At 42.2% G+C, this 23,180-nt stretch overlaps 1 protein-coding gene across 9 annotated transcripts in view; it reads left to right on the forward strand.

The window, feature by feature from the left end:
• The window catches only part of MBNL1 (muscleblind like splicing regulator 1), a 111,185-nt gene extending 88,393 nt beyond the window's left edge, over positions 1-22,792 (forward strand). For 6 of the 9 annotated variants that reach the window (XM_067301538.1, XM_067301545.1, XM_067301541.1 and 3 more), the window contains 7 exons: positions 4,751-5,008; positions 6,248-6,301; positions 6,963-7,116; positions 13,249-13,284; positions 13,983-14,077; positions 17,506-17,580; positions 19,404-22,792. In XM_067301538.1, the coding sequence (XP_067157639.1) occupies positions 4,751-5,008; positions 6,248-6,301; positions 6,963-7,116; positions 13,249-13,284; positions 13,983-14,077; positions 17,506-17,562 (654 nt within the window). In that variant the 3' untranslated portion in view covers positions 17,563-17,580; positions 19,404-22,792. The remainder of the gene's footprint in view (positions 1-4,750; positions 5,009-6,247; positions 6,302-6,962; positions 7,117-13,248; positions 13,285-13,982; positions 14,078-17,505; positions 17,581-19,403) is intronic. The other 3 variants (XM_067301542.1, XM_067301543.1, XM_067301544.1) reach the window with 3 other exon arrangements.
• The last annotated feature ends 388 nt before the right edge of the window (positions 22,793-23,180 follow it).

Here is a 23,180-nt window from a genome sequence, read left to right on the forward strand (position 1 = left end):
GTTCCTCATTTGTCGTGTTTCCTGACGGATGTAGTCACTACGTAAGGATTCCTCCGTGAGCAGACTTCGCTTCACCCCAGGAAAACACTGGCATTAGCAGAGCGGGCAGAGTAACGCGTATGCGTGTTAGAGCGAAGCCCTTCGGAGGTGCCCGGCAGGACAGCCCGCGCTCCGGGATGCAGGGCTGGCGTTCCCAGTGTGGTCAAGTAGGGCACGTCCTCCTCAGCCGGACTCCAGTTTAGTGACATCCCGGTGGATCCGTATCCAGCAGCTGCCTTGGCTGTAGCTGCGCTTCTCTCGGTGGGCTGAGCTCTTCAGGGCGCCTCGTCCTTGAAGGAGGGCTCTCCCAACGCTCAGTATTTTCATCCCCTGCCTTCCCGGTCAGGGCTTCCCTGGGCTCTGCTGCCTGCTGTAGCAGTAGCACCGTTAAGATCGCTTAAAAGGAAAATCCAGTTTCTTCCAACCTCTGAGCTGTTTAGTTTTGCTTTTTATTTTGACTGTGATGGAGAGCACATCCAGGTTTACCCACGGGCTCTCTGCAATTCCACACTGAGCTGCTATCTTACAAAAATAGTAACTCTTGGGGGGGGCGGAGGGTTGTCTTATTTTTCCCTTTAAAAGTGCATTTTAAATAGTGAAATATGTAGATGAGAACATAACTTGCCAGCACTTTCGGAGTGTGTTGGCCATCTGATGTGGAATATCTAGATTTAGTATATGAATATTGAATGAGCAAATCATTTTTATAATACAGGGTATTGATTATAAAAATGCAGAACCGAGTCGAAAGATTTTACGTGATCTGGCTCTTGCTTGTCAAAGAAGCTGGCAGGTTCAGCGGAGTCTGTATTTACCTGCTCTTCCAGGGAGGTTGCTACTGTTCTTCTTGTCATTTGTTTCTACATGATTACAGAGCTTTATATGGCTTAGCTCTCTCCCTTGGAATGAACTGTCCCTTGAAAAAAATAACTGCTATGATGTTAGTATCTAATCTTGGAATATGATTTGTTCTGTTTAGAATTTTAAATACATATTTTCAAGAACGATGTACTTTACCATTAATTAAGTTAGCACACATGCTCGAGATACTTTACTGGGCGCTTCCACAGTTGAAAGCTCTTAATAAATATATCTAGAATTTTAAGGGAAGCAGCCAGACAACACAGACCTGTCAGATAACGTGTATGGTCTCCTGAATAAATATGAATATCTTAGGATAAAGTCAGTGACTGCTGCTAGTAGCAGGATTGGTTTCACAGGTATTTGGACCTTGGCGTTTTTTTCGGATAGCACGCAGACATTTGGGTGCTCGGTGCAATCCGCCCCTCCTGTAAGGAATCTGGCTGGCAGGGTGGAAATTTCATGGCTGCGACGGCTTTCCTCCCATTCCGCTTCTGCCGGAAGTATCTTGAACAAAAGTATGGCTCTTTTAGCGAAGTAGAAAAGAACCAGATAAAAACAAGGAAATGAGACAGAAAGGGGTTACCTAACCGTTTCATTTTTTTTAAAAAGCATGTACTTTGATTTGAATGCTATCGTTTTCTTTTAGAAATACTCGAGAACGGCCACCATCAGTTCTTCGAGCTGCTCTTTCCTGCTTGTTTCATTGTACCATCTTTTGCCCCAAAGAGGCAGCTTAGAAGTTCTTGGAGATTTTCCGACCTTGGGTAACAAGAAAGGCTGATCTAGCAGTGCCAGTATGTTGGTTTAAACGTTCAAAACATACCGGATAGCAGCGTGCCCTGTGTCCCCGATCTTGCCATATTCCGTTCAACGCAGAGAAGGAGCCAAGAGGTACGACGTGTTCACGGCAGGGCAGGGACCCGAGCTGCACTGTCGGTGTCCCTCCAGCCAAATTTCCGTGCAGCGTTTGGGTGAGCAGCGTAGGACCTCTGGCGCAGCAGAGGTTGTGATGCAGGTGTCTGCCCACCGAAGGGGGGCAGCGTGAATGCCAGGAGGGCAATGCAAAATAAACCCAGCCCACAGAGCAAGCGAGCAAAGCCTGTCGGCCTGGGGTCTGCCTCAGATATTCTAAAGGAGGAATCAGTAATAGTCCGGCCCTGGTGCCTGAGTCGGATTTCTTTGCAGACGAGCTAGACTCCTGCTCTAGAACATGTGCCTTCCAGTACAACGTCTGTCTTTAGTTTATGCTTCTTAAGTTACTGAGCTGAAAATTATGATATTAATTACAGGGTTACGTAAAAATAAATAAATAAATAAAAGCTCTCCAGATTGGAAAGACTAGACCGAATATCATGCTTCCATGCCTCTCTCTACGTAAGCAGATGGACGATATATTACTGTGTGCCTGTGGCAAAAAACAACATCCTTTTCAATGCTTGTTTGTAAATAAACACGAATTGGAAACTGCTGGACATTCTTGGATAGCATCGTGGTGGTGGAAAGCCATTCCTCGTCACACAGATTAAAATGACTGGCAGTATTATGGTTTGTGTCTGATTACTGTTACCCATAATTCAGATATCTGTTAAAGAGGGCTGTGAGAGAATCATTCATTGCATTATCTTAGCTACCGCATCACAGCTGTGTGAAAGTTTGCTGTGTACATGTCAAAGATTGTCTTTATCTGCCTAACTATTTCAGTTTTCTGGTCATTTTTCTTTGGCTTTTAACCATGATAAAATTAGCTTATCTAGTGGGATGCATCCTCTTTCTCTTGCTCTCTGTATTTATATAAATATGTAAGTATACGAGGTCAGGTATTAACTGAGTAGCTCCAGGTTGCACGAGGAGCGGGTCTGAGATGCAGTTCAGGGTGATGACCGAAGGCAGCGAACTCGCAGCAGCTGCAGGCTTTCCTCCATTTTCGGAGCAAGAGTCTTCAGTTTAGACCATAAGCAACTAATCGAATGAGATCATCCATTTTTGTCTACTCAGGAGGCCTATGTTTGGGGAAAAGGCGTTGTTTCGTGGCCCGGACGGTACCCCTAGACCGTGAGGGAGACTGGCGTAAGGCGGGCAGGGGGTGAGAAGCAGGTGGATGCCCGCTCCGCTTGGCGCACACGTGGGAGCGAGAGGGACCGGAGTCTCGTCCGAGCACGGCCTGTGCTAGCACGCAGCGCACACGAGAAGCAAACCCGCATCCGTCTGGTGGCTGGGGCCCCCGTCACTGCCTGCGCCGTGCTGGCTGGCATGGCAGCGCGTGCCGCTACAGGGCGGGCTAGACCAGGGAGCGGATCCGGCTGAAAAGTCACCTAGCGCACAAACGACGATTTTCCAGCAGAGGAATTTGCCCAATCCACTCCGCTTGCGCTACCAAACCTGCGTCCTGCAGGCACCGAGCTGTGAGCCCTACGGCCACGGGAACGGGCAGGAGGAACAGAGGTGCCTTAACTGGCCTGTTTGGCCCCGCTGCTGAGCACAGAGCCACAGCCTTTGTCGCCACACGGAAAAATGCTATAAACAGGGTCATATGCATAATGCATATGCATAAACAGGGAGAGGCCGAGGCGAAACGGATGTTTCCGGAGAGAGGGTTCGCAGGAGGCACTGCTGCTGTCCCTCGGCGGCGTCCCTTCGCCGGGCAGCCGCTGCCTCGAGCAGCGCAGGGGTTAAAAAGCAGCTAAAGCCCTCGCATGGACGGAAACCAAAAAACAGCCAAATTTGGTTTGTTACAGGGATCGGAGCCAAGGTTCTTGAGGAAATACTGATGATCCAAGCTCATGGGCACCCACCTTTAAAAGGAAATTCCATCTACTAGATGGGCTTTATTTTTATACAAAGTTACTTGCTTTTGTCCCTCTCTGTTTCCTAAAGCCTCTTGGAAACCGAGAAGCTCGCTTTTGTTTGCAATCTGAAAATAGCCAACAATAAAAAAAAGAAAACATCATATTTTAAATTTAGGATTTTCAAGGCTAATGAGAAAGGAGGCAACAGTTGTTGCACCGGTAACGAGGACGTGAAAGTTTGCGTGTGACTGGGGGACGCAGGGGGGGGATTTGTGCCGGCGCGGCAGCCCCACAGTGGGGCCGGGGCAGGGCGATGCGCCGGTGCCGGACGGCTTCCTCCGCCCGCTTTCGGCTGCCGTCGGCTGCGCCGGGCGGCTGCGACGCAGCATCAGCACCGCGGCGAGGCGGCTGCCTGCTCGGCCGGGCCCTGAGCTCTTTCCCACCGGCGACCCCCCTCCCACGGGTGCCGCGGAGCTAAAACCGGGCAGAGGGAGAGGCGCCCGGCCGCCGTTGCGAGTTTTGGGTTGCCCTCTCGTGGCAAAAGCGTGGAAGGCGTGGGTGTGCTGCGGCGCCGCGCGCCCGGCCGCTGCTCCGGGGCCATCGGTACAGCCGTCCTCACGGTGACTGCGGACCGTTGCCCTAATGACACCACGCTCGCTGCTCTGAACGCTAGGAGCGCGGCTGGATCGTGGTGAGGGGCGGCTGCTCTGGGCTGCTGCTGTGTTCAGGAGGGTCCCTCCGATTTAAGTCGCGAGCGTGCTTCTTCAAAAACAAACAAAACCGCGAAACGCTGCCACGCTGGAGCCAAAATAAAAACGTCTGTATGCTTGGTTCATTACACCAGCGCTCCTGTACATGTTTTGACATCAGAGGTGGCTTGCTGACCAAAGCCTGTTATATCGTCGCAGTTGCGTGTCCTTTGCGTAGCTGAAAACTGTGTTTTATTCTGAAAGATTTTCCGAAAATGCCGGCTGCGTCCTGCGCTGTCTGTCTTGAGCGCCGTGCTGCGCCCGCGACGCCCGTAACCCGAGCTAAGTGACTTTCTTCTGATGCTGTCGCAGGTGTGTCGAGAGTATCAGCGTGGCAATTGCAACAGGGGCGAGAACGACTGCCGGTTCGCCCATCCCGCGGACAGCGCGATGATCGACACCAACGACAACACCGTTACCGTCTGCATGGATTACATCAAAGGGAGATGCTCCCGGGAAAAGTGCAAATATTTCCACCCTCCCGCACATCTGCAAGCCAAGATCAAGGCTGCCCAGTACCAGGTTAACCAAGCTGCAGCTGCCCAGGCAGCAGCCACTGCAGCTGCCATGGTGAGTGCAGAAAACGCGTTTAAAACGTACGCTTGTTGACGAGAGAAAATAATTTGCCCATTTTAGCTATACTTGCTGAAGATATGTTTGTTCAGGTATCCCGGTCACTGCCCAGTGCAATGAGCTCTCACAGCATGCGATGCCAGATCTGCTCTTAAGTAGTTTCAGACCGTTGAATATTTCACCAATTTTGGCTGCTGATGTATACAGTATCTATACGTACATATATGTGTACATACGTGTGTGTGTGTGCGTACGTATATGTATCTATAGTTTATCATACGTTTGTGTGTGGGTAGATCTGTATCTATCTAGTCGCATAGATAGATAGATACAAATCCATATTTACGAGTTACTGTAAGTCCGTGTTTGTAGAGCTCCAGTTTGAAATCGATCTTACTGTATTAATAATATTCTGCGCTAAATTTATCCCCCCTCCCCCAGCTTTTGCTTGAGTGCTGTTTTGCACCACCCGCACTTACGCTTTAAAATATTTCTCAGTTTCGACACTCAGATCTGGAACTACTTAGGAACTGGTTTTCTAGTGAGCAGACTCGAATATTATTTAGGGAAGTTTTAACTATATATTGTTTTGTTTGTCTTAAATATCCTTATGGCGTAATGAATAATTGCACAACTGGGAATGGTTGAATATGGCAATTCCATGGAGTAGGCACACCGCAGCATACTCGAAAGCACTAAAAACGAGTAGGTGCAGGCTTCCAAAAAAAAATGTATCCTGTAGGCAAATTCTCGGTGCGGTCGCCTAGATCAGCGCCAAGGAGCCCGTTTTTATCATTTGCTGTAACGCGTCCTGCGTTCTACGTAATCCGGCCGTTGGGACGCTGCTTCACGTGAAAGAGCGTCGCGCGGCGCCTGGTCGCCCGCCCGCGCGAGAGGCCTTTTTCTGCGCTGGTTTACGGATACTTGAGCAAAAATGCGGGCTCTCGCGCTCCGCGCCGCCGCGCCCCCCCCCACCCCCCTCCCGCCAGCGGGCCTGCTCGTAATTAACGCCACGGAGGGGCTCCCCGTAACGCCTCGGTAGTGCCTTTACTGTGCATGCTTAGTCTTGTTATCCGTTGTATATGGCATTCCGATGATTTGTTTTTTATTTGTTTTTTCTCACCCCCCCAAAAATGCACTGCTGCCCCCATGACGCACCTCTGCTTGCTGTTTATGTTAATGCGCTTGAACCCCACTGGCCCATTGCCATCATGTGCTCGCTGCCTGCTAATTAAGACTCAGTCGGCTGTCAAATCACTGAAGCGACCCCTCGAGGCAACCTTTGACCTGGTACTATGACCTTTCACCTTTTAGCTTGGCATGTAGCTGTAGGCAGCGCGGGCCGGCGGGCGGGGCGGGGCCGGCTCGGGCCGCCCGGAACCGCCCGCGACCGGCTGGGACCGGCTGGCGGCGGCCCGGCCCGGCCCCGCCCGGGGGCTGGCATGGCTTGTGGCGCGGAGCGCGGCGCGGCGGCGGCGGCAGTGCGGCGATGGCGGCGGCGCGGCGCGGCGTTTGCATGCCTCGGGGGGCGCCGGGGGGGGCCCCGACGCGGCCCCGGCGCCCCTGCCCCGCTCTGCGAGGCGGCGATTAACCCGGCGCGCGGGGCCGCGTGGGGGCCGCTCGCCTCCCCGCCCCGGGAGCCCCACGGCGCGGCGCGGCGCGTTCACCCGCGCGGCGCTCCAGTGGTAGGCTGAAGTGGTGCTCCCCCGAAAAGCTTCACCTTGCCTTTTATTTGGTAGTTCAGTCCGCTACGCCGCTTGCTTGCTCATGGATAAACATGGTGCTGCCTGGGGGGTTTTTTGCCTCTACTGATTTTTCTTTTTCCCTTTTTCTTCTCCCTCCCTCCCATCCTCCTCCACACCTGCCCTACCCCCCACCACCACCACTCTTCTTTTTTTTCTTTTTTTTTTTTTTTTACTGGACTTCATTTTTATACTCATCCACCATTCAGGGAATTCCTCAAGCCGTACTCCCCCCGTTACCAAAGAGGCCTGCGCTTGAAAAAACCAATGGTGCCACCGCAGTCTTTAACACTGGTATTTTCCAATACCAGCAAGCTCTCGCCAACATGCAGTTGCAGCAGCATACGGCCTTTCTCCCACCAGGTAAGTGCTCCTCGCCCGGCTTTCCCTGGGGAGGGAGAGGGGGAAATTCCGGAAAAGAACACGTGAGGAAAATAACCGTTTGCTTTCAGCGGTAAATGGCTAAAGGCGCCGGTGCAGCTGGCGCGGCTATCGTCAGGTGCCGTCCCAGGCTGCGATAAGGCGCCACGGCAGCGCTGCCCGCCCGGGGCCCGGGCTCGTGCGCCTGTCCTGGACGCGGGGCGGGCCTTTTCCCACCTGATAGGAAAATCAGCATCGTGCTCTGTCCCTCCAGATCAGAATACAAAGTCTTTTGTCTCGTTCCTCTTTCCCCTGATTAACTTTACTTTATTACACATCTCCGCAGCTGTCGTATTTGTTTCTGTTTGCTGTAAGACCCCTTTGCCTTAATGTGCTTAGCAACAGTTGTTCTGAGTCAGACCTGAAAGTTTGGGTTTTAATTATTGTGCAGTGATCATAAAACGCACAGACAGGCAGTCTCGCAGATAAGCTACTCGTGAAGCTACAAAAAATCAAGGTTCAGGCCTCTACCACTGAAGCCTCAGTGTTGATTTCGGACTAAGCAAAACTTGAGGTGCACTTGTTTTTACTCAAGAACGGCCCAAATTATTCTAGTGGCATTGCTGACGGATTGATGCCTGTGCTACTCACATGCGCAGAGTCCCTCTGAAGCAGATGGAACTCTTGAGCAACAGAGACTTAAAGTCTGAGTATACATTTCGGTTCTGCAAGCAACACTTCATAAAAAAGCACATTTCTAGTACATTACATGAATTTATGCCTATATTGACACATCAGAGTTAGTTTTTTACACATGAACCTTGCATTAAAATACCACTGTCATTCCAGGAGGTATGTAATAAAAAGAAGACATTTGGTACATCTGTACTCAAAAAATGTGCAGATGTCCACAAGGATGGCCCTTTGTAATGCAGAGTAGCTAGGGGGGAAGAAAAGAAAACTAAACAATTGAATTTTTACCCCAGCAAATGTAAAGATTTTATCCTAAACATTTTTGAGAAGTATGTTCCCAGGCATTTGGTACAGTACCTTTTACTATTCTTTCTTAATGGCACAGTCTGTCATATAATCAACATAAATAATTTAAATGGCACAGAAAGAATAGTTGCTTCATGTAGTACATCATAATAACTTATTTAAATTCCAAAAATTCATTGCAATCACTAAAATGTATTAGTAAACACAGCTTGTTGTGAAGCTTGCTGGAGTCGATAGAAAGTCTCTGATTAAGTGAGGTCAGGTCTCTAGCCCACATGTTAAAATATATATAAAAATGCCTATATGATCACAGTCCACCCTGTAGATACTAAACAATTTCTCAGATTTGTTTTGGCAAAGCATAACTGAAGTAGTCAGTAAACTATGCAAATTTCCCACTTCCATGAAATCAATGGGGGCTGGATGATTTCCAGAAGTACTCAACACTATTACACTACACGACAGCCCTTTGAGCTTAGAAGCTTTGATTAGGTGTAATGTACTATTATATATATAACTTACTATTATACCTTTGTATGCCTCAGACCTCGTTTGCCTTACATAATTCACCAGGATCTTTCTTGTCAGTAACTGTACACAACATACCTCAGTTCGTATTCAGGCAAATCTCGAAACTTACGGGAGTTTGCATAGTGATTCTTGATGCTTCTTTTGAATTTTCTTGACTACTGAAGTGGTCAACTAAAGAATAGTCAGAGTTTTCTTAGCCTGAGCTACTCTACTAATTCTGTTTTTACATTTTTCAAACAGCATCAGTTTTAGCTTTCCCAGAGTCTAATACCTTTCCTAAAGTTTGAATTTTTTTTCCACCTGGTCTTTTTTAGTTTTTTCCAGTTATGTTATGACTGAGTTAAAGTTAGCTAGCATCAGTTCTGTTTGTGCATTATCATCTCCTTGGCACAGCTTTGGAAATAGGGTTTCTCTGTCAGTCCCCAAGAGCCAACAAGGCAGCACAAAGCTTGTGGGTGTCCTCAGTTCCGCTGCCTCGGAACGGAGACAGGTTAGTTCACTGGAGTCTGGATTAAAGTAACATTTTTTCAAGTTCAGGCACCCAGCGTGTGATTATTAGTATTTGTTCTCAGTTGCTTCATCTGCTGTGTATCAAAATACAGCAGGTCTAGAGGGCAAGGATGCTCCCAGATGTTATGTGTTACAGGTGTGTACCGCGGTGGAGGGCCTTAGCTGGACCCTCTTGTCTGTAGGGCATTTCACTCCTGATGTTTCACCCTAGAGAGTTTTCTGTTTATTTTCCAAAACCTGGATACCTCTTTCAAACTGCAGGCTTGATTTTGGCTGCCTGTACGCAGGGGTGTGTGAAGGCAACTAATGGGAGCATCCATGGCAGGGAATGTGTTGCATCCCTTGAGAGAACCTGTTCTCTGGGTGCCGTGGAAGTGTTGTCCTCTGTGGTAAGGAGAGCTTGGGGACCTGCATGGGACAGGCCAGCTGCAGGTGTGGAGAAGAGCTGGCGGCTGCAACAATGCTGCGGATGCTCCTTCACTCAGATTCGTATTTAGGGAGAAATTTGAATACCATAGCTGATACGCAATTCCCAGTGGGTGAATCTGAACCCTGCAGGGCTCTTGAGCCTCGTCTACAAAGGGAGGTTTAATTTTAAGAATTATGTGAATCCTTGGCTAAAGGAGGACTAAGTATTTTAGCTGCAGATGCTTTTGATGAAAAAAATACAGTTTCCGGTTGTCTAGATCACTGAAGTAAGTTAAGTTAGTCTGCCTAATGAAGAGGCTCTGCACAACTTAATATACGTTCACAGCGTAGTACTTCAGTCCTGGCTGCCAACTTTTGATGCTTAGGCAGACATGCAGGGGACCGTTTCACTGTGGGGCTGTGAACTTGCAGAGCACCGGTCGCTTTGCATTCACTACTTCTGTACCTGCTCTTTGTCCTGCAGTAATGGTGAGCTGGCTGAGGGCATGGTGGTATGTGCAGAGAGAGATCTCCCACGTGCAACGGGATGAAGTTCCTGCCCCAGTGTCTGTTCCCGCCCTGTGCCTCAGTCACTGCCTCCTCAGTTGTGCTGATACCTCTGTTCCTGGCCTGTCCATGTGAGCCAGGTGACTGAACAGTCTTTGGGAAGAGTAATCCTCCAGAAGAAAGTGATCTGGTTTACAGGATCCTCCCAGAAGCTGTTGCACTGATGCAACTGCAAGGGGGAGAACTGCAGCAGGGGAGTTGCTCCCAGTAGCCAGTAATGGAAAGGCATATGCCAGCTTTGCCATTAAGTCAGTACATTGCGCATCTAGGTACTTGCTGCTGCTTCAGCACAAGAGAACTTGTTTTCTCATTGTCGTGACTCAATCAAGCCACAGATGCTTTCCTAAAGAGATACCTGTATAAACACTTCCCTCCATGGGTCTTCTGGATCTGTGTAAAACCACTGTTCTCCTCCAAAGCGTTAGGGAGGGAAAGATCAGGCTTAGTCTCTAACTGTTCGCCTAAGTGGTAGTACTGATGCTGTCCACAGTGATATTTTTAAGTAGGATTTTGTAGACTGCTCTGATATAAGTAGACTGAGAGAAACAATGTGAGAGGGGGAAGAGAAGAAATTGCTTAAAATCCCAGTGAAAGTAGAATCCTCATCAAAATAGCTTTATTACACTGCAGAAATAATCTGGTTGTGAAGTTATGATCACTTAACTGAGCACATGCTTGAATTAAAATTCTGCTTTGTGCTGAAAATCTAGGGAACATTTGAAACTGCACATTTACTATTCATACATTCTCATTAGTGATTCAAAGCTTTTGAAGTCAAGATGAATATTAAGGTCATAGCAAAAATTATTTTTATTATTGGTAAGAGGGTCATACAGCATTATGTCTTCATATTTGCAAGTTATTGCACCCTAGCTAGTATTTTCATTGCTGCCTTATGTTCATTTGCTGCAATTCCCTTTCAAAACTGTGTGCACTGGTTATAAGGTTAATGATGATAACTCAGACTAAAATTTTGAGCTGAAAAGCTTTACAGTGACATTTCAAAGAGTCATTATGAAAATCTAACTTGTTTTTAGCATGTAGACTTAATAATGCATGGAGTGATGTAATATTCTAGATATAATTAAGTATGCACAACCTTATAAATAGGGCACTTCTTTAGAGACACAGAATTCAAATGTTCTTCTGTGCAACTTCATTGACACCATAGAGGAGTCATAAATATGACTGAGAAAGTAGTCTTATTAGCACTTTAAGCAAAAGTTTTCTCCATTTCTTTATCTTATAAGCAGTTCCATTGACTTTAGCAATGATTCACATATGGAGAAGTCAGGAAAGCTATCCTACTTTTAACCTTTCTTCATGAATATTTTCACTCTTTTCCGTGACACAGAAATAGAAGAATAATTAGAAAACATAATTATGCCATTTTCTTCATAGCCTTAAAGTACAGTGATGACAGAGAGTAACCTTGTCTCCAGCAGTAATAATATTGACATTTTTGCTGCTTAGTTAAATGCTCTTGAGATTTTGCAAGCCACTATTTGGCACCAGCTAAAGCAATTTCCTGTTCCCCTTGTTACTGTCACATAATGTCAAGGAAACAGTATTGCAGTAGCTCCCACTGACAGTCTTCTAGAATATATTTCTATTTCCATTGCGATCTCTGTTCCTAGATTTCAGAATTTATTTTAATTTCTGCTGTGTCAGAATAATTAGCAGTATTAATAAATCAAATGTGTGTTAAATAAAAATGGATATTCTGAAACATAACTGTTTGAATCCTTTATCTATAATATTGAAATAAAAAACTGAAAGTTCTGAATTCAGTGTGAAGGAGGGCATTTTGCTATGTAGAATAAACAGAATTACCAACTTAGTGCATTTAAAAATTGACACCTTAATGTTCCTAAAAACACCATACTCCTATTGGCTATGTAGTTGCAATGAAGAATCCACAAGATGCAGCCTAAAGAGAACTGTAGGTTGTGAGACCATCATTATTGCTGGGCAATTAGTAAATTGGTGCCATTCTGCTATAGTCCAGTGGCCCAGACACCAGAAGATTTAAATATGTCCCATGGTGGAAAAAAAAATGCCAAACAAGTATTCTTAGATATTGCTGTGTGCTGCATGGGAGGCTTACCTGTTTCATAATTCCTTTGACATGCATACTAAGCAAACAGACATGAGCACAGCCAGAGTAAATTAGTCACTTCACTGGCAGCTCACAGGGGGATAGCAAATACTACAGAAAACACTGTATGCCAGATTCACCCTTTTTTTTCTTTTTGGCATATATATTACCTAAACATATCGGAACAGTAAGATTTGAGGTAGTGAAATCATATAGATCAGATCATTGCTGTCGATGAGGAAAGTCATGTCAGAGTGACTCGGAGGTAACTGCAACCCATGCTAGGAAGACTTTTGCTCCCGGTGGCTCAGTCAGCCTTCTGCAAACCTGGAGCAAGGAGCCCGGGGAGGGCCAGATGCCTCTTGGCCGCAGCTGCCCTTGGGGGACCTGGGGAAAAGAGAGCTAAGCTGCCCCCAGCAAAAATCAGTCTGCAGCAGAATAGGAAAGCCTCACTTAAGCCCTGTCGTCTTCCTTCCTCCACTGGCAAAGCACAGCCTTGCGCTACATTTCCCAAGCAGTTTTGGGGAAAGAGGGCCAAAGCAATGCTAGTGCCTCACTCCAGTTATTCTGTGTATCCCAGTGTAGTGTCAGGTGTGGCCCTCAGTTACCTTAGGCAGTTGCAACTTTTAAGTATTTCTTTTCAGCTGAGGAAACCAGGTTAAAGACCATTACAAAGCTTGTGTCAAAAGGCAAAACGATTTAAGACAAAAAGAATTATAAAACTAACCTAAAGAAAGTTTTCTTAGTCATATTAATATTTAATAGTGTTAGACTGAAATAAAGGCAAACAAAATATACCAGCACACAGTTCAATAACTTTTTTCCCTTCACTGAAGACTAGTTCTAATGGATCACTGTGCTATTGTATGATTTGATTGTGCTGACAGTTACATGCCACTGTTCCCATAATAACAATTTTTCTTCTTTGTTCAAATGAAATTTTCTAATTACACGTGTGATGGGTTGTTTTAATTCTTTTCCCTTTCCAAATCCACCTTCCTGTTGCAATGCATGATGGGCAGGCTCAATATTGTGCATGACACCCGCTACAAGTGTTGGTAGGTGCCAGCTTTGTTTCTTGATTATCTTAAACCTGTGGTGCAGCTCACGGACCCTCAAAATCCACTGCTAGATTTTAACTTATAGCTTTTGTGCCAATCCATTTCCCTTAGCCTCCTGCACTAACACCTGTCAATTAAATGCAATTGTTTTATTTAATTGACATGGATACATAGACGTCGTTAATTTTGTATAGTAGTTGTTTGAATTGCACATCGTTCCTTGGTGGATTTTGATTGGACTATGAGTTCCAGTGTTTAGAACTATCTTGTGTTAAATAAAAGACTGTATCTTACTATAGCAACATAGAAATATACTGTCCTTCAACAAGATTAATTTTTGTGTGCAGTAAATATTTGGGTTGAATTTTTTTATAGAAAAAAATTGTAATTATAAGGGCATTTTTAAATTCTTCTGTTGATTTTTGTATTGAAATGATTAAGCTTGTTTGTGTCAGTTTTCTTGATTTGATGGTAACAAGCATTTTCCCCTTTTTTTCTCTTTCATTTTCCTTCCCTCTTTCTCCCTGGAATGTTGTCCTGCTTTGCACTGTGGTTGCATGTCACGCGCTGGCAATGATGTCCCGGGCTTTTTGCTGTGATAAATACCATGCTCAATTATCCTACCACATGTCGCTCTGGTTCCCATACTGCTACACTCTTCTGTATGTTTGCTTATATGATTTTCCTTCCGAAAGTTCCCATGGTGCACGGTGCTACGCCAGCCACTGTGTCTGCAGCAACAACATCTGCCACAAGTGTTCCCTTCGCTGCAACAGCCACAGCCAACCAGGTTTGCTAATTTACAGCTTTGTTCCTTACAGACAACTTGAAATTGGTGCTTTTAATGAGCATGGGGGTTTTGATTTTACCTCTTGTTGGCCTACACATTCTCTCTCAGATCTGCAGCATAGCTTAATAAGCCTTTATCCATGCTCAAAAGGTGCTGCAGTTCCATTTCTGATGCTAAAAATAATTGATAATAGAGTTTCTGACTCAGTCTTAACATTTATGGGCCGTGCTGCTTATTTCTGCTCTCACAGATGTAAAGAGAAAGGGATAATACGCGGAACCCATTAGTCATTTCTATTTACGTGAAGCCCACAGTTCCTTTTAATGCAGAACACCAATCAAAACCAGTAAAAATTTTGTGCAGAGGGATTGCAGGATCAGAATTTTAACAGTCTGAGCATGTTCTGACTCTCTTCAGCTCTTCCAAAAGCAAAACAAAACATTTGAGCATGGGCCACACAGAAACTTAGATTAAGCCTTTGGTTTCAACTTGTGATTCTGCTAGGGAAGGGCTGATTACTTTTTACAATATACAAATTTCAGTTAATAAAATGTGCATTAAAATCTGGTTTTATTTCTAAATAGCTATCGTGATTGTTGCCATGTTTGGATATATTTTATGAAAAAAAGAGTAATGCTTTACTAAATAAGTAAGTATAGATCCCCCCAGAAAAGCCACAAGCTATATTCTAAAGATAAGCGTTAGGGGCCAGATTAGGTGTAATTCCCACACATACCAACTGAAGCTTCACCTGAGAATAGAATTGGCCTATTGTTTTTATTTCACTAGCTTCTCAAAAATGCAGATTTTTGTAGTACATCTAGCTGAAAATGTAACAACAAAAACTTTCAAAAGACCATCTGATTTCTCTTAAGAAAACAAATGATTTTTGTAAGATTTACTAGAAAGTCAGAATTGCCTTATGTCATTAAACCATCAAATTCCGGTCTAAGGTGCAAGTATTACTCTCAACTCAGTGAAAATGACACGTATGCCTTTTAGAAAAGGGAGGAAAACATTTTCTTTACTTTAGTATTTTGTAGGTGTGATTCTGTATTTGCAATTAATTCTGGGAATAAATGTCAATATTTAAGGCAGACTCAGCTCCAACTGAGGTCATTAGGGCTAACTCCATAAATGGTTTTAAATCACATCATAAAGTTCAGTCAGGTTTGCAGCTGCAGTCAGACATTAAATGGTAGTAGCTGCACCTGCAACCTATTAGACTTGCACCTCTGAACTTACGGTTTAAGTGCACCTGTAAAGCGGGTGCTACCTGTAGAAGAAAGGAGCCTGCTCCTGCAGAGGCGGGTGTCCCCAGCCTCTCTGCCAGTGTGCTGGTGCGCAGCATTTCCACCCAAGGTAACAAGTGCTGGAGGCTCTCACAGGATTAGGCCCAGAGTGTTTGGCCTTGAGCCTTCCCACCTTTGCCCGTTGAGCACTACCATTTTGTGCTAAGGCTAGCTGTATGTTCTTTGGTGACCCTCCAAACCGATCTCTCAAAAATATTATTCCAAAAATTTTACCACTGCAGTGGTATGTAGGTGTGCACATCCCAAGTCTCAGAAGTGAACTGGATATTTTAAAATTCCAGACAATATTCAGATTAATTTGCTTAGGAAGCAGCACTTTGTGCTCGTGAGAAATGTTTTACTGAGTAAGTGTCTCTCACATATTTAAACCAGCATAAGACTTACTTCATACCTTGGAAAACTAGTTGATAGGAATGATTACCTCTGTGTAACAAAGCAACCAACCACCTGTATGCCAAAGGATCTTAATATTGTAATTCATTGCACAGCGCAGTTCATTAAAGTATTTGTCTTTACATCTTCCGTAAGTCCAGAGAGTCGCAAGAACAAGCCAAACCACAGAAAAAATCTTTATTTTTTTAAATCCCCTCTGTCTAAATTATAATGCACTTTCCCAAATAGATTACAGGGAAACTTTCTGTTGTAGAATCTGACCATTTCATGCATATCCTCCCTGGAACTTCATAACACACTTAGTAAAGTACTGCAGCCAAACCTCAATATATACATATATAACAAATATATGTATATACTATGTGAGCAATGCTGAAATTATTTAATGCCACACAATGCAATGTGCATGCATGCCGAAAGTCTTAAGATCTGGCCCTTCATCTTCATTGACTGGTGTTGAAGGTCCTTGGTATGTTTCGACAGCACTATCCCTGATGCTTCTACACAGTTGGGTGCAACAGCCTCTCCTGCAGCAGTAGGAAAAAATGGTATGAGAAGCTTCATTTTGCTTGAAGCACATTTCTGTACAAGTTGGCAATGTTGTAGAATTGTGTGAAGTTGCTAGGGGAGGAGAGGGCACAAGGGGTGGAAAAAACACCTTGACCTGTAAGGTATTTAATTAAGAATATACCTCCGCCTTCCCTTTCTCATATGGGTTAACAGATCAGCCTTAATATCCATTAGGAAAAAGAATCTTTTCAAGTTCGACAGCTGTTTGTAATCATACAAATCAATTTTATGTCATACGCCCAAGCATGTTTTCCTGTACTCGTCTATTTGCTTCCTCAGCTGGACTTCCTGGTCCTGTTTGTAATGCAAGATTATTCGCAGTTCTTCTAATATTTGTATGTACTGTTGTTTTGCCGTGTTAAGGGCCTGGTCTGCAAGGTCTGTTTAGACTCACTCCCATTGACTTTAGTCTGTGTACCACACATCAGAGCGTTGCAAGACCAGGATCCAAAAATGAGATGTAGAATATACACTCGCTTATTTGTAATGCTTGTAATATACTGTGATTTTAATTTTTTTTTAATGTTGATGGGACATTTCAGGAGAGCCATGTAGTGAATTCTGTTTACACATATTAACATTTTGAGAATTGTTTCACTGATTTGGGGGGTCTCAGCTTTTCAGTTGATCAACCATGATGCCTTGTGGCTGTGGAAAGAGCACACAGCTCTTCTCGACTGTTGGATTTTCACCAGCTGTGAAAATCAAGCTCAGGGCATCTTAGGTTTGGCATTCAAGAACCCAGACAATGAAAGCAGGGAACACTTCTCAAAATCAGGCTGAAACAATGTCATTATAGAATTTATCATTTTAAATGACACACTGATATCACAGAACTTTGTGTAGGCCAACAAAAAGGGCTGTTTTCAATTACTGCACTGCATGAACTTTTGTAGATTTTAACTTCTCTTATTTCCTAAACAACCAATAATACTTATTTATATTTGTCAAATAGTGCTTAACACAATGTTTTCCAGTTTTAAGTTGCTACTGTAGCACTTAAGTTGACTTTAACTTATAGTTACAATATAAAATCCACCAACTCACAGCTGATCCTCACTTTTCTGAACTGTTATGTTCTATAGCAAAATGCTCTGTCTCTGGGTTGGCTCATTGCACATGTTATTCATTGTTTAAATTTTTTACCTGTAGATACCCATAATATCTGCCGAACATCTGACTAGCCACAAGTATGTTACACAGATGTAGACATTTTGTCATCAAACAGTAAGTTTCCAATGTGTTGTTGCTTGCAGTTTTCATACTCTGTATATGTGCATAATTTGTCTTTTTCAGAGACACAATGTTTTTATTTTCTTTTAAAGAAAACATACAAAATATGGGGGAAAGACTGAAATCCCATTGACATGCATATTCTTGACATTAACCAGCCACTGAGATTTCTGAACTGAAGCTTTATCCTACAAAAATGTTGTCCAAAAAGATTTTTTTACAAAAGTGGAGAAGTGATTGTGTTGTGAGTTTCTGTCTAGAATTTAGCAGTCTGCAATGCAGAGCTGTTAGGCTTGGCATTAATTGGGATTCTTACATAATTCTTCACTGAATGGAGATCCCATAATTAACAGTGACCCCATTAACTAGTGTGTTAGACCAGATGTAGGTAGTACTTTGTACATATAGAAGGAATGCATCATATGTATAGCTGCACTTTGGAATAGTGAAATCAGAGACTCTAAAATTAGCATTTCATATAGAGGGTGATGGCTCCAACCACTGACATGAGCCAAGGGCCAGGTCTAGGAGGTAGGTGGTTATGTTAAGCTGTCTTCAGAAAGAACTAATTTTAAATCTCCGAAAAGTCAGCATCTGTGAAATTATGGGCTTAGTCATCTAACTCAGGCCTGATTTCTCTTGAGCACAGACTGTCAAATTATGATACGTTACATGCAGTATTTTTGAGGCCTAGGTTACGTGGCAAAGAGAGGTCACACAGAATACAGGCTGAGGTTACACTTGCATTGTTTTGGTATGAACTGTGGTTTCAGGTGGTGTATGTCAACTTTGTATACTGCAGGCTTTCTTCCCACAAAGCTTGAAATCTAGGTTTGTGTGCCTAAGCTTGAAAGATTTTTTTCTCCTGTATCTTTCTATGAGTAAACTGTAGTTTCCCATCTGTCACTAAATTGCATCTTGTAATCAAGGTCATCAGCTGCACCATCACCTCCCCTAGGATAGCTTGTGATTTGTATTGATGTTCTCTCTTCTATACTCCATTTCTGCTGTGTTATTATGGGATGGTTTAACCAGAATGGAATTATTATTTAGGATAAGGCTTAACTGATTTGCCGTAATAGGTTTAGAATAATAGTTATTCCTTTCAGCCAAGCATAAACATTTTTGAACAGCTTAAGTGACTCAGGCAGGATGCTTCTCATCGGTAGCCTAAACTTGTTATCGAGCTTCCCTCTACAGTCAGCTGGGGGATAGGAGTGTTCCTGTTTTAGACACCCTCCTGAGGCGGAGGAGGAATCACTCCTGAGAGGTCTCTCTTGTATGACAGACAACAGAGACCAGAGAAATAGCTGTACTAGATGGGTAGTTAAGTATGAAAAATTATCTTGGGGATATAGGGCCCAGATCCTTAAAGATGTTAGGTGCCTCTCAAATATTGGTTGGGTTCCCAGATTTTACATGGGCGGTGGCAACAGGACCTGGGAAGAGAGAGAAGCACATGGCTTTTCCAGCAGTGCTCACACAGCAGTTTTTATGGGAATCTCTGCCTTACAGGTTCTGAGCTTTGGAAGTGGGGAAACTGTTCCCCAAAATTGTGATACCACGGTAGTAGGCTCAGGAAGACTGGGAAGCCATTTTATTCTGTGCTTTTATCACTGCACAATTTGTCTGTAAAGTCCACCTCTGCTATGAGGACATTATTTGAAGGGAAATCCTGCAGGTTTTTGGATACAAAATTGCCCGATATTCAGTGACAAATTTCCCTTGTGTTGCAACTGCAAAGTTTGGGCCCGTGTGGTGCTAAATGAAATCTGTAAATAAAATGCTGAAAATGATTTCTCTTTTTTCCTTTCCAGATCATAACTAAAGAGAAAAGGACAGTGTGTTTGGGTTGAGAAAAGGACAAGCTCATTAGCCATAATGTATATACCGTCAAGCAACACTCGGAAACTCCCTCAGCAGTAAGACATCCACACATTGCATGTTAACAAGATGAAACAAGAACTTGGAAATCCACTGCACACTGTTGCCTATATACTTTGTACATTTAATTGATATTTGTGCTGAGGTGATCTTATTGTCTAAAAACTACAACATTGTCTATCTTTTCTAGCACAGAAAGTATGCATATGTATTTGAATATGCATATGTAGTCTATTTCCTACATAATCGTGTATGTCACCTTGAAAAGACAGACTATGATGTAACCATAAATCTATTATGTATTGGTACGTCTGTAGACCAAGATATAATTTTTTAAAGTAAGTTTATTTCTTTCAAGGTTTACAAATAACAAAGGTGCACCTTGTATTTAAAATTGCCATTATAGATGAGAGCGTGCATGCACAGTAATTTTTGTTTAAGAGTAATATTTTTAATGTAATAGATTGTAAGAAGTGGTAAGAGAGGTATCTGACAGAGATGAATGTGCCAAGCAAAACCACAACTGTGTATATTTTAAAGCACATCAATGGCTTTAAGTACCATGTTGTTAAGGATTCTCATGAAGTGCCATAGACTGTACATCAAATTAGAGTATTATTTCTGCAGTGTTATTTTCAGAGCCACATTTTCACTTACTTTATTATTACTAATCAGTCAAAGGGCACCATTCTGTTTCAAAACCAAAGCTGTCTCAGAAATGGCCAATTATTCCTTACAGTAACAGTAGACAGCACAAGAAAGATACTCTATCCGTACAAATTAACACATACTGGACATATATATAAACTATTCTAAGGCATTGTAGTGTAATATTTATGCATATTTTACTGTATAACATGATATACGAAAGGGAGAAGCCATTTCTGAGACACAGTAACAAATGTTTGAGGAACTTATTTTGCTTCTATTTATAGCCTCTGTCAAAAGTCAAAAGGACTATAAATGCTTTGCAGAGATGGGTTTCACTTTTACTTCATCAAAGTCACGCTTTAAATAGTGACTCTAAACAAAGACAAAAGAAGCACTGACATCAGATGCATGACAAACCAAAATATGAAAAAAATGGAGATGTTAATTAGCATAGAAAGTGGGTGGGTTAACTACTTGGGTGAGTTTTATATGTGATTTTTTTTTGTTCAGATTAACTGCTTATAGCCTTAGAAAGCCTTTACAAAATAAAAAAAAAAAATAGATGTGCATTCAAGTTTTAAGAATGGATTCATCCAAAGGAATTCCTTTTTGTGGTTTGGATGTTGCAGCTAGTAAAGGATATTTTTTGCTCTGTTCAGCAAAGTGCTGAAGTGGGGGCCAGGTCACTGGTAGTATAGCGTGGAGTGGAAGAAGCGCGAGTTCAGTTGTAGAACTCTCCATACTTCCAAGTTTACTGCAAGTTTTTATGCTTGAGAGAGATGCTTTATAGTATAAGAATGATGTGTTGATTTTACTGATTGTACTGTACATCTATTAAAGCCTTAGATTATTACATTACGGGTTAAAACCCATACCAATGTAATTTCAATCGTGTTAAGAAAGTATAGGTGACTTCACATGTTATTGTAGTTACTTAACATTATAGAATATTACTTATTTTTTTCTTGTTAAAAGTGTAGTTTTTATTTCTTACATTTATTAGATTGTTTTCATTTTCTATTACCAGTTGAATACCATTTCAGTTTATAGAATTTTGTTTTATTAGAGTTTACTGATGACTTTTTCAAAATACAAAAAAAAAGTAGTTTTCTTCATAACATACTCAGTTTTGAATTTACATGTAGTGTCATATGAGTATTCGTATTATTGTTAACTAAATGATTTATATTTTACTGATTTAATATTACAATGTAAGAATGTCAGTCATTGTTAGTTCTTGTCTAGTTTTCATTAAAAGAACAAAGATCTTTTATATGGATATCTTATAATTATATAATCATTGCTAAGTAAGAAGTTAAGTTGTTGCTATCGCAACAATCCTGGCAGACAATTGAGTAATATTTTGATGATTTATTTTGTTTGTAATTAGTTATTATGAGAAAATCTAGTTCCTAGATATTAGAATAAAATTTATTTTCTACTGTATCCATTTCAAATGTTAAAATATTGTTTAAATATTTTTTGAAATCCCTGAATATCAGGCCTTGTTATAAATAAGCTGCATAATCAATAGATCAAGGGACTTTTTGTTGATAATCCAAATACTCAAAGTTTACGTAACAAGAATTATAGTGTGTGTGTGCAAACTCTTGAGGGTTGATTATGCTGCAGTTTAGCATGTGGGAACGTATAGAGAGAAGGTTGACTTTTTGCACTTCTGTATATAGTCAAAAAAGAGAGAAACCTGTATAATAGTAAGATCTTATTTTGAATAAAAATGTCTATAATTACAAGGAGTTTTGTTAAGGCTAATAAAATGACAGGCTGAACAAAATTGCTTGCAAAAGTGGCACAGAGTTAGCACTCCATACCCCTTCAAAAAAGTTGCTTTGCTTTATGTGGACAGCTTGTAGTTTGCCAGGATTTTTTCAGCTGGAAAGATATGCCATCCTTCCAAGATCTCATGACTGACAAAAGCTCCACTGGTTCAAATCTGCCTGAAAATCATTAATAAAAAAAAAAGAAAAAAAAGAAAAAAAAAGCAGGTACTTCAAACCATCAAGGTGAAATCATGGATCAAATATTCCGTACATTATTCAAAAACTACTGCATGTTTAAAGTATCAAAAAAACTATATTAAAGATATATACTATTCAAACCAGTTTCTGACAATTTCAGTGGTTTATTGTTCACAAAAAAAGATTCTTCAAAACAAATACTGACTTTCACAAAAGAGTTAAATCATGAACAGGCAAACCAAACAGCACACCGTAGCTGTAGTTGTTATGTGATTATTTTTTATTGCTGTAGTGGTCCTGTTCTTTTAGCAGGTGAAAAAAAAACCCTATGGAATTTTACTGTTTTAATGAAAAGCATTCAAGAAACCTTGTCATTATATATGCCAAAGCTGGAAAGAAAAAGTGATTTGGCCATTATTTTATCTGGTATCTCCAGTACTCACACTGAATAATTAATAAAGTTGCACTTACTTGCAACCCTGCAACTTTCATCTGCTGAAAGGACAGATGTGCTTGGTTTTACTATTATGTAATCACAGACTTACTTTTTGCTTGTAGTTGCTCCAAATTATGTACTCTGTCCTGGGCTGCAATTTGTTTTTATGCTTATTTTATTATTACTGCTATAGTTGACCTTGCTGTATGGAAAAATAAAGTGAAATTGCCCTAATAAAAGTTCTCTTTCTTAATTACATTTTTCTATACCAGGTTAAAAGTTCCACCACTTTCTTTTGCATGCATTTTTAATTTATTCACATATTTGCATAACTGAAGGGACATAATTTATTTCAAGAAAAAAAAAGCTCTATACCAGTCTTCAGTTTTTTCTTCTGCAATGCATATCATGTTAAATATACAGTGCAGGTAACACAGTTCTAGTCTGTAATGTCCAGATTAGTTGCAGACTTGATTACAAAGTTGGATCTTAAAATGGGAATATATTGTGATAATTTCCTGAAGAGCATGAAATAGCAGATCTTAGCCAATAATTTCTGCATCAACCCCATAACTTCTGCTTGAACTGTAATGTATCATTTACATGGATATGCAATCTGTCAGGTACAAAGATACCCTGATCTG

The sequence above is a fragment of the Apteryx mantelli genome, chromosome 9 (assembly GCF_036417845.1).
Source record: "Apteryx mantelli isolate bAptMan1 chromosome 9, bAptMan1.hap1, whole genome shotgun sequence".
In the NCBI taxonomy this organism is placed as follows: Eukaryota; Metazoa; Chordata; class Aves; order Apterygiformes; family Apterygidae; genus Apteryx; species Apteryx mantelli.